General features: G+C 42.5%; 1 protein-coding gene across 1 annotated transcript; it reads left to right on the top strand.

Moving 5' to 3' along the window:
* The first annotated feature begins 1,263 nt into the window (after nucleotides 1-1,263).
* On the top strand, nucleotides 1,264-10,587 carry LOC138015995 (L-lactate dehydrogenase-like). Its single transcript, XM_068863155.1, has 8 exons — nucleotides 1,264-1,418; nucleotides 2,033-2,156; nucleotides 3,097-3,208; nucleotides 4,002-4,064; nucleotides 5,070-5,243; nucleotides 5,894-6,011; nucleotides 8,579-8,702; nucleotides 10,134-10,587. The coding sequence occupies exons 3-8, from the start codon at nucleotides 3,100-3,102 to the stop codon at nucleotides 10,296-10,298; spliced, it is 753 nt and encodes a 250-aa protein (XP_068719256.1). The 5' UTR covers nucleotides 1,264-1,418; nucleotides 2,033-2,156; nucleotides 3,097-3,099; the 3' UTR covers nucleotides 10,299-10,587.
* Nucleotides 10,588-11,788: the final 1,201 nt, after the last annotated feature.

Below are 11,788 nucleotides of genomic sequence, written 5' to 3'. Positions count from 1 at the left end.
TGCGTACTCTTTCTTAGTGAAGAAAGTCGATCGTTTTTAAAATCTCTTTCCTTTGGGAAAACGTACTGATGATTTTAACTTTATTTAAAGAGAACTCATGAAACGTTGCACGATGTAACCGATTGTCTCATGTGTTCTTGACCTGTCAGGTTCGGCCGTGTCTGCTGTGGTTGAAAATGACATGACTAACATTTACACACCGTTGACTAATATTTTTGTATGATATTGTAGCACAACGCTCTGGTCACCTCTGTCATCTCTACACACAGACAATAGTGTAATGTACAAATTATTGTGGACTGACGCCAGAAAAGCACTCAAATGCAAGATTTGGAGTAACTGCGGAATACATGGCTACTATTGTTTTCTTGTTGCAGCATCATTTGAAGAAATACGTGCCATTCATATGCAAATAAGGTGTTTGCCTAAAATCTGGGATCCGAATCCAGAATGTGGAAACGGAATCCGGAATCCGGAATGCGATATAAGAACTTCAACAAAAGGCTTACACTAATTTGTGAAAAAGAAACGAAATGCAGAAAAAGTCCTAAACATTCATTAAAGCTAACCTTAGGTCTAATTAGGCCTAAACAGTATTTTTAGGCCTAATGCTACAACAAGTTGCAAAAATAGTGGAGACACTTCACCTTCTTGGGGCATTATTAATTCCCTATTACCTCTCACACTGCAGCTCCCCTCCTCCCCTTCTCAGTGTTGCTAGCGAGACAAAAAAATTGTTGGAAAATTAAACAGTCACCATTGAAAGAAGGGGGGAGAGGGAGAGGAAGTGGGAAAGGTTTAAGTTCCAGATACGGCAGGCATTGGAGCTAGAAAGGTGTTTTTTTAATGAAAGTGTCTCAACAATTTTGCAAGTTGTTGTAGCATTGGTAAACGGTTTGTTTAGACCTACTTAGGCTAAGGTTAGCTTTATTGTTTCTGTATCATTTTGTTTCGTATCGTTTCGTTTCGTTTGGCAAATTAGTGTAAGGCAAGTGACTTTGGTTCAAGTTCTTATTTCAGATTCCGGATTCTATTTGGGATTCAGGATTCGGTTCTGGATTCCAGATTCCGGATTCCGGATTCCTGGTTTAAGGCAAACCCTGCAAATAAGTGGCCAGGGTCGGGAATTCTGCAGTTTTAGCTCAAGTTGCAAAAAATCTCTCTTGCGCAACACTTACCGGTAATATTTTTGGTTGAACCTTGTGTCGGGACAGTAAACTAATGGTGCCACTGATTCAGAATTGTATCTTGTATCTATTTATCAGTTACAGCCATCTATGGCCACAATTCAGGATAAATTATTTTGAAAAGTGTCCATGACGATCACGGCGAAAGGCTCCTCATGTGAAGACAATGTCACAATAGGTGGTGTTAGGGGCAAGTTGGTATGGCTTGATCTTTACAGTATCATGCTACAGGTATCTATAACTTTTGTAATGAAAATATGTTTAGTTCCAGTTTTAGTGCCACTAGCGATCTTTCAATTTACGCAAGGACGAGGGAGTTAACAGCTACCGACCGCCACCTATCAACCATGGCCCTCCTTCGGGTAAAAATAAAAGCTGATGCACGGCCCTTCATGTTCATTTTACACTAACCTTGTGTAACTTTTCTATGCAGTTTTCGGGCTCTGACAACGATGTGAATTGACCAAATTTTAGGTTTTGTGGAGGACACAAACACCTGCCACACTTTCCATGCCTACCGACTGGGAGTTAACGCTAAGGATTATTGCAAAAATGGGAAATGATGTTTTGAGATAACGTCTTCATAGCCTGTCGTCATCATCCTGTCTTTAAAGCTCCCTGCGGCCGTTCACCATTTTATTACGTAGCAAAACGAGAACAGACCCTTCTCAACTCCCTCATGGTTTTACTAACTTGTGAAACTCTGACACATCGTTTTTAACGGGCAACTCTCATGGTAAATCCACGGTAACAAGAACACAGGCCTGATTAATGGTCCACACGAAACTGATTCAAAATGCATAATCTATTTTCAAGTTAAGTCTCTGTACTTAATGTCTTATTAGGCCGATACATGTCCTTGAAATAGCACTTGTGGATGTGGTAATGACAAGTTAAAAGGGAGAGCTGCTTGACTTGCAACATGGTCCAGCGGTTCGATTAAGAACATTGACATCCAGGCCAGCACTGGTAACGTATTTTATTTTGAATTCATATTTTGGGGCAGTATTATAAAAAAACAATGTTATAAGTATTGATCCCATGTCATGCATGGGAATCATAGGAAATGGCATAAATATTAGATAATTGTTATTTAATAAGGAAAAGCATGCCCTGGGATTTCCCTGCAAGTGAGTGGTTGCAAGTCTTTCAATTTTAATTCGAGTGGTCTGCTTCTAGGAGTTGCTAGTTTTAACTACTATCACATGGTGCAAGGTAGTTTAAGCTGTGATTGCTGCACTTTTCACTGCAACTGGTAACAACTTCCCCGCATTCCCCCAGCCCATGGAGGAATGGTCCCCAAGAGATTTTCCCGTGATTCCAGTGGTTTTTTGGGATTTGTCGGAAAACAGGAAATGAAATTTCATGAGTGAAGATATGAACTGAGATCCTTTTTTTTATTTTTATGCTGTAGGTAATGGCGAAAATATCTGATCTAAGACTCATCGCACAATGTCCGACTTTTCTTGTATTTTTGCTCTGTAACAGAGACTACATAACAGGCTTTTTGCCGGGGCACTTACCTGCCAATTTGCCTGGGAATAAATAGGCATTTTGCAGGAGCTTTAGTGAATAGGTGAATCAATTCATGAATAAAATAATACAATTGAACTGAACAAGAAAATGGTTAGAAAATATGTCTTCGTTGTGGTGAAAAGAGTGATTGCCAAAACCATGAAGGCTTGTCTTGCCTATTAAAGCAATAAACATTTTAGAATCCACTTATAGGACCTCCTTTCCTTGAGGTAAGCATTCATATTGGCTGCTAAAGACTGCCAGAAATTTCTGGATTTAGGGAAAATTGTGTTTAGGTTGCTGGGATTGAAAGACGTACCCTAATGGGGAGGCGCTAGGAGCTGGGGGACCATAAGTTTTTGCACAATGCAGCTGCGCACTTTGACTTTTCTAGACTATGCTGTTAGTGCAAACTCTGACTTGTGCATTGTTACTGCGGGCTGCCGGCAGAACGGAAGGCGAAAGTCGTAGGAACCTGGTACAGAGAAATGTTAACATCTTCAAGGGTAAGACTTGTTGAGAACGTACCGGTATTTTGCAAAAGTTGCATTTTGTTATGATTGTTTTGGGTTAGTTGGAATTTAGGGAGCATTATTACCCATTTTCTCTGTCTATGTTTTGGGCATTTTGGGTGTCATGAAATAACATCATTTTGCATGACAGGGGCACTAATAGGCCAGTGTCGTATTCTAACTGTTGGACTGGATCTAGCATGAAATGGAGGCTAATGCGGGCAACTTATTTGCATTCGAAAAGATTTGCCTGCATTAGCCTCCATTTCATGCGAGATCCAGTCTAGCCGTGAGTATTCAAAAATGGTATAATGATAACACTGTACAGAAGGCAAATCAAATCAACTCATGTCAAATCATAGGTTGGTTTTGAGGAGAGAAGAAAACCAGATTACCCGGAGAAAAACCTCTTGGAGCAGAGCAGAGCAGAGAACCAACAAACTCAACCCACCTGTTACATGCCCTCACTCTTGAAACTGATCCAATTGGTCAAGAACTTGTACTTCCCTTTTCCAGTATTTCTCTCTCTCTCTCAGGGACCGCAGAGAGGGAACACTCTCCCCCCCCCTCCCCATTTTGTCTTACAATGTTGTTTTCGGCTTGATCAAAGACTTAGTAATTTACACTACTCATACATATACCAAGACCTAGCGCCCCCCCCCCCCCCCAATTTCAAAGATACTGCGTAGCCCCTGTAGTCTCTTCCTCTCACTCCAGGTACAGCGAAAGAGGATGAAAATATGATGGTTAAATCGTCTCATTTTTGTTTCTTGGTTCGTTTTCACAGGAATCATACCTCATCTGGTGAAGTACAGTCCAAACACAGTTTTGATGATTGTGTCAAATCCAGGTACAAGCGTAAAACGTAGATAATGGTTGCTGTAATAAACATTATTGTCGACAAGCATGGCAGTCTGATAGGCATATAGCTTAAAGGGGCTTTTTCTCGCAGTGCAGTCGACTTTGTGCAGCTTTACCAATTAGTTTCCCCTTCTCATTATGCAACTTAATATCAAGGAACCCAGAACTGACTTTAAAACAACACAACTCGAAGTCCCCTGCTAGCAGAGGTCCCTTTTCTTTGCGTTCACTGTAGAATACATAATTTAAGTTACGAACAACAGAGATAAACTTTGAAAAACCTTTAAGTTAAGGCTGAACAGTTTTCAGAAGCCCAATCTTCTTGAATTTTGCCCCTCCTTCAGTGTCTTAAGTTTCCTTAAGCTCACTTGATTTGGTTGCCAGGTGCCATTTGCTGAATTTGGCTTAATTTTGTGACAGAGCCCAGTTAATTACCACCTTCAAGCAGTGGTCAGAACAATGATAAAATTTTAAAATTGTTTGAGAGAACACTCCATACATTGAAGGAGCAAACCACTGAAGGAACAAACCATTAAATTAAGGTTGGAAAGGAAAGGAAAGGAAAGGAACTTTATTTAAGTGTCTAGTCGTTCTAGCGCTGAAGCACTAATTGGGGACACTGTAAATTGAAATTAACAATTAACACAAATAAAGTCAAATGTTGGTTTTTGAGGAGAGGGGAAAACAGGAGTACCCGGAGAAAACCTCCCGGTGCAGAGTAGAGAACCAACAAACTCAACCCACATATGACGCCGAGTCTGGGAATCGAACCCCGGCCACATTAGTGGGAAACGATTGCTTTTACCACTGCGCCATCCCTGCACTGATTGGAGGTAGTAAATAATTTTATATGAAAACAGCAATTTGACTTTGAATTCTTAAGAGGCCATGTATAATATTTTTAGCTCCAAAAGAACGTGGCATAGATTTTACTGCAGCTTTTCAGCCAGTATACTATCATCTTGAATACTTTTCTGTTTAATCTCTTCATCAGTGGATATTTTGACATATGTAGCCTGGAAAATCAGTAAACTTCCTCATGAACGAGTCATAGGAAGTGGAACAAACCTTGACACGGCTCGCTTTCACTTTCTGATCAGTGAGAAAATGAACATTGCAGCAAACAATGTTCATGGGTGGATTATCGGAGAACATGGCGACGCAAGTGGTATGTCACTTTTTCCTCCATCAACATTAATTTGATCTATGTATTCCTTGTATTCCCTCCATTTATTCTCGCTCCATCTTTGTCTTGTCTTCTTAGATAAAGGATGCCACTGGAAACGAGTCAAGTGGCTCAAAGCAATCTAACCGTTGCTTGCGTTCCATTTTTTAGTTATAAGCTCAGAATTGGTTTCAGAATCATCTTTTATGGCGACTTATCTGTATGACCAGCCACAGATCAGGGGGTGTATCTCCCAATTCCAGGAACTTTTCGGGCGTATCTGGGGTGACATGAAACGCTTCGTACCTACAAAAGGAAAAACTTTCAATTCGTTTTACATGGCCTTCTAGTTTTACCTGGTCTTCAAGACATGGCCAAACATCAGTTTTTCCAAGGCTTTTGAGGAACAAGGCCAGGCTTGTGAAAGTACTAAATGGTTTAATTTCGGTTTGTAGTTCTTAACATGGAAATATACCCGGCAGTTTGCACAACTTTGTCGAAAGACGTTCTCTCGCGTCAACGAATCGATCTCCAATTACCACCCGACAAACAAACTAACACATCATGTTGATAAAGCTAGGGCCGGATCACAGTTATTGAATGCTAAACGTTTCAGACTGGGTGCTCAGAATTAGATTTTACTCGTTTTGCAGTTCCAGTGTGGAGTGGTGTCAATATAGCGGGTGTTAACCTCAAATCGCTAAATCCAGCGATGGGAACTGACGCCGACCCAGAAAAATGGAGTGAACTGCACAAGACAGTTGTGAACAGGTAGGTATTCCTATTGGAGAGATTTATCTACCGATGGTGAGTCGTGGGTACTCGGAAGAAATCCGAGTGTTCTTTTGCAGGAGTCGAACCCGCAGTACAGCGGGACAATTGTTACATCTGCCAAGTTTAATGTCCTAGAATGGCTCTCACGTATCTTCTATAAACACAGTGGTAGAGCGTCCGAACTGATAATCTCGACTCCTACAAACGTGCACTCGGTTTTTTTCCGAGTGTTCCCGGAGCGTTTCCTGAAAATCCACTTAAATATTCACATCAATAGGGAGATTTAGCACCGAGTCTAGCACCAGGCTGCTGTTTGCCATAGAAAAAGTATGAAGGCGCAGGCTACGCCTTCTGTTGGAGTGGGCGTGGACCTGAGGAGGGACGGGAGGCTGGAGCTGGTTTTGCAGTCAAGATTAACTCGTCTACCAACCCAGACGATCTAAGAGGACTCGCACGCGGTCATCACAACTGTCGGCATCAGGCATCAGATATCGTTTTGATGGCTCGCTGTTCAACCTCTGGGCCCGGTTGTTGGAAAGCCGATTAACTTAATCCAGGATTAGCGTAAACTTTTGTTTCATGTTTTCAACGTTTTGGTGAAAGTTTCCTTTGCTTATTTTTGTTTTTCAAGATTGACTTCTTCCTATGTAACGTTTCACCGAATATCAGCCTTGAACAGCATTTGGGAGTAGAGAATAAAACTCCTTTGTTAATTTTTAACCTGAGATTAGCGTTAATCGGCTTTTGAACGACTGGCCCCAGCCTCCTAGCAAAACCCAAGGAGAAGAAGGACACCACTTCCTGTTCGCCGACGACAAGGCCCTCAACGCAGCCAAGGAAGGGGACATACAGAACAGCGTCGACAAGTTCTCTGCAGCCTTCGACAACTTCGGACTTACAATAAGTATAAAGAAGATCGAAGTCTTGTACCAGCCAGCTCCAGGAAAACCATACGCTGAGCCAAACATCAGCATCAAGGGGCAGCCGGGGGACTGAACGCGGTGGACCTTGGCAGCACACTCGTCTCGAGAAAGGTCGTCATTGACGTTGAAGTGAGTGCTAGACTCGCCAAAGCGAGTGCTGCGTTCGGCAGGCTGCACAAGAACGTCTGGGAGAGAAGAGGAATCAGCACAGAGACGAAGATTAAGCTATACCAGGCCATAGTTCTCTCTGCACTGCTCTATGGCTGCGAAACATGGACGGTCTACCAACGTCATGTAAAGAAAGTGAACCGCGCAACCTGCCTCAGGAAACGTCTGGGCATAAAGTGGCTAGACAAAAATCCCAGACACTGAGGTCCTCGCCCGTGCTGGCCTGCCTACCTACACCACCTTTATACAGTCACAGCTTCGCTGGGCAGGTCATGTAGTTCGCATGCCAGACCACCCGCTCCCCAGAAACTACCGTTCTGCGAACTATAGGAAGGCAAATGCTCCTGAAGGGGAGGACAGAGGAAAGGCTTCAAGGACACTCTGAAAGCGTCACTTAAAGCCTTCTGTCTAAACCCTGACACGTTGGAGCAGACAGCCCAGGACAGGGGAAAATGGCGATCGGCTGTTCGCAAAGGCGCCAAAACCTATGAAAAGAACAGAAGCGCTGTAGTTGAGCGACGCAACCAGTCCCGGAAAGACCGCTCTAATAGGTCTCCACTACTTCTACTATCCCCTGCCCACACTTCCAGAGGACATTCCGGGAGCGGATTAGCCTGACGAGTCACATCCACACCCACAGGATCCAGCCCCAGCCCCCACCCCTGGATGACTAGGTGGTCCTCGTCGATCCGACGGACGAACAACAACATATATAGAAGTTGCTAGCCGGATATCTTAAGTTAACAGGCAAGAAATCAGAGCTGAAATCAGACAAATTTGGTTGACTTTTGGCAAATCGCAAAATTTAGTCCACGTCTGTGGTAAACCCGATGCTAAATCTCTCTAATAACGAGAAAAGCGTAACGTCACGGAGAAAAGCGCTAGATTTAATGCACGTTCGTATTTTGAACGAGCACTTGTGCTCTTATACGATAACGTGGCTAAATAAATTATTGTATTGTATTGTATTGTATTGTATTGATTACAACACCCACCGGATTGGGGTCTCGTTCGTCAAGAGACTGTGTAGCAATCGCACAAACTAACAACCGGAAGTTGATATTTTCTCTCTTTCAGTGCTCGGACGCGATATCGTCATACCACAGGGGTTTTAAAAACAAGGCATTTCCTCTCTCTGCTTGGACGGAGACTTTCGAATTTAGCGAAACACCATACTTCCGGTTGTAGTGTTCTTGACTTCGGGACGATGATGTTCTTGTTGCTAAGTTACCTGGCCTAAGAATGGAAGCGAGGTTGCCGGTGACCCTGTTTTGATACAAACCTCCGTGCTTTTGTAATGTTAATATGGACTAATTAGCATTACAACAACACAATTTACATGATAAAAGCAGTGGGGGCTGTATCAGTGCAAGGTCACCGGCAGCCTCGGAGCCATTCATAGGCTAGGTCGCTGAGCAAACAACTGTAAAATGGCCTATTAAGCTTATTCCAGTTTCCGTTATTTTCCTGCAGCGCTTACGAGGTAATCAAAAAGAAGGGTTACACTTCCTGGGCCATTGGACTTAGCGTTGCTAACATGGCTCTGACATTGCTGAGAAACCAGAAAAATGTTCACGCGATTTCTGTTCTAGCTAAGGTAAGATAACGGAATTATGTATTAGGAAAACACAGGCAGGGGAAAACATCACTTATCGCGGGACAAGAGAAAGTGGCCACTCTTCTTGTCACCAGCAGCTCTCTTTACGTTGTCCAAGGGAAGGGCAAACGCTGACAGCACAGGCCAGCTTTTAAAGGAATACGCATACATTAAACTGCCTAATCAAAAGTCAAGAAAATTCCCCAGGGACCCATCATTCGTTACATTTTATTATTGAACTTCGAGTTAATTTCTGATTACCGCGTAAGGTTACTAATCTGCTTGCTCTGTTATAAAAGAAGAGATGCGGCCTGCGTATTAAGCGTTTTCCGTGTTGAAATATGAAAGATTTTCAACCCATTCTCTACCTCGAATTTACTATTATCGTTAATTTAGGAGACTGAAAGCTAGATATAAAAGGTAAGGTAAAGTCTCTGTTACAAGCCTAGAAAGCCCCATCAGGCCGGCGATTATCTCCAGTTTCCGTAGCATGAAGTGACTATCGCAGGGTTACCCCCAGCATTAAATTCACAGGTACCCATTTATACACCTTGGGTGGAGAGAGGCACCGTGAGAGTAAAGTGTCTTTCCCAAGAACACAACACAATGTCCCCGGCCAGGACCCGAACCCGGACCAGTCGATCCGGAGGAGAGCACTCTAACCATGAGGCCACCGCGCCTCCCAAAAGTTAGATATGGATCATGGGAAATGGTCATTTATTGTTTAAAAGACAACCCCAAGCGTATGGACATAGGACTCGAACCTGGAAATGTTGATTATGTACCCGTCACGAAACCACTTGACCAGTACATCACTAACTGCTCAGGGAAGATCTTTTAAACGCTATTTGATAATGCTGTGTTATCACTCGGCAAAAGCTAAACTTCACGTCAAAGCTAAACAATTTAAAATCAAAGCTTAGGCCGAAACTATTAATCTAGTTTAGGCTTAGTTACTTTTGAGAGTGCGGTGTCTGGATCTTCAGTAGTGAAGCGGAAAGAAGCGGTTCCTAATAGAGTAGAAACTCTCCACGGATCAGTGCGATTTTTTAATTTCCTTATTTTCTCTGCTACCGCAAGTCCTGGGACATGGTGTCCTAAATTAACGATAACAGTAACTTCCATGCAAGCAAATTACGAATTAACGATAACCGGAATAATTTAGAGATCATGTTGAAGATTTTCGATGTTCTGGGCGCGCGAAAAAGGGGGCTGGACAAAAAAAAGTTCTCTTCCTTCACTCTCCTCCCCTCCCCTGCTTTTTGTCTCGCCTCAGTTTTCGCGCGGCCAAAACATCGAAATTGCTACGCAGGCTAGATGAGGTGAAGAGGTATATCTTGCCCACAAGCTCCTTTTTAATCAATGTACTGTTGTCAGCTGAAAGTGAAGTGTTTTTTCACAGTTTTCATCCGTGTGTCACGTTTCTTTTAGGGTTATCACGGAATTGAAGAGGATGTCTTCTTGAGCCTTCCCAGCGTGCTTGGCGCCCATGGTGTCATTTCCGTCATCAAACAGACTTTGGACGAAAGCGAGATGAAGCAACTGCAGAGTTGCGCTCGCACGATGCATGAAATACAAGAAACTCTGGTGTTTTGAGTGCTAGCCTTTTCACAAGGTTCCGTCTTCGCTTAATAGTTCGAAAGCGACCAAGTTTCACTGTAGGTTTATCCATAGACATTATCCGTTGCCTCAAGCTTGCAAAAAAAGCTGTAAAATTGGTTGTACGCTAACGCTGGTTTCAGCCCTAAAAGTTGGTTTCTGTTAAATAATTTCAATGAAAAAGAGACGTTCTAATAGTAGCGCCTTGTAAAGCGTTGTTGTAAATGTTGTCATGAAGTAGTTTGTCCGACAAAATAGACAAATAAATAAATACTCGATTAAGACATTCTCTTTGAGGTGCTTTCCAGGACATGATCAGCTAAACAAATGAATCTAAAAGATTTTAATACTCCTAATAGGCCAGAAGGGATTTTGAACCGTTAACGTTCGGATCTCTGGTCCTTTCAGCTTCCCGAATCACATTAATACACCACATACCGATTTCTTGGGCATTTAACAAAAATTGCGGAATTTCCGAACCAAGCTACCTCGCGTTCGTGTAAGTTTTGCGCCAATCATAGAGATTCACGTGATCATGTTATGAGCATGAGACAAATGAACAACAATTCGTCCAATGAGAAGCGGTATTAGCCAATATAAAAAATACCATAATACACTTTGCTTGTTCCTCCAAAATTTTGCATAAGCATTGTTTTTATTTTCTCTTGGGACTTACAATGGTCCCAAGAGAAACTGCAAACAATGCTTATGCAAAATGTTGGAGGGACAAACAAAGAGTATTATGGTATTTCTGATACTGGCTAATTCCAGCTTGACCGGTTATAGTAGACCACCCTCAGAGTTGGTCCAAATACCCCGGTCGAGCCGAACCGATTTGAATTCCAACCGAATGTCAGAAAATTGGCTGAGTTGAAAACGACCAAAGCCATTAGTTGTGGTCGTATTACGAACTTCAAATGAAACCATGTTGTCTCACAGTGATGAGCGCAAATTTCTATTGCGTCGAGAAGCCTGAAAAATTTTCAGGACTTCAACAGGATGACTTATCACGGGAAGTTGTGAACTCAGAAGTGACCCGCTCCCAACGTCAGTGGCTTCATAGCTCAGTTGGTTAGAGCATCGCACCGGTATCGCGAGGTCGTGGGTTCATATCCCGTTGAAGTCCTGAAAAAATTTTTCAGGCTTCTCGACGCAATAGAAATTTGCGCTCATCACTGCGAGACAACATGGTTTCATTTGATTTCATACCCGCAGTACAATATATGATGTATTTCATATATATCTTTCGTATTACAAACTTCAACCTATGTAAAACTGATTTAACCGGGGCAAATTCGCTAAAAATTTCCAAAGGTAGATTCCTTATGGGTTTCGTTTTAACCAGGTAAATATATATGAAGCGTTTTACCAAATCCGGGTTCCCGTGGAAAGTTCGTGTTAACTCGCGTAACTGAATTTTTGTTGCGATTAGAGGTAAATATCCCTTGTAATAAGTTGATTTGGCTTATCTTCGGCACACACAGTGT

This window comes from Montipora capricornis, chromosome 9 (assembly GCF_036669925.1).
Source record: "Montipora capricornis isolate CH-2021 chromosome 9, ASM3666992v2, whole genome shotgun sequence".
Classification (NCBI taxonomy): Eukaryota; Metazoa; Cnidaria; class Anthozoa; order Scleractinia; family Acroporidae; genus Montipora; species Montipora capricornis.
Note: the sequence above shows the minus strand (reverse complement) of the source record. Positions and strands in the feature narration are given on the sequence as shown.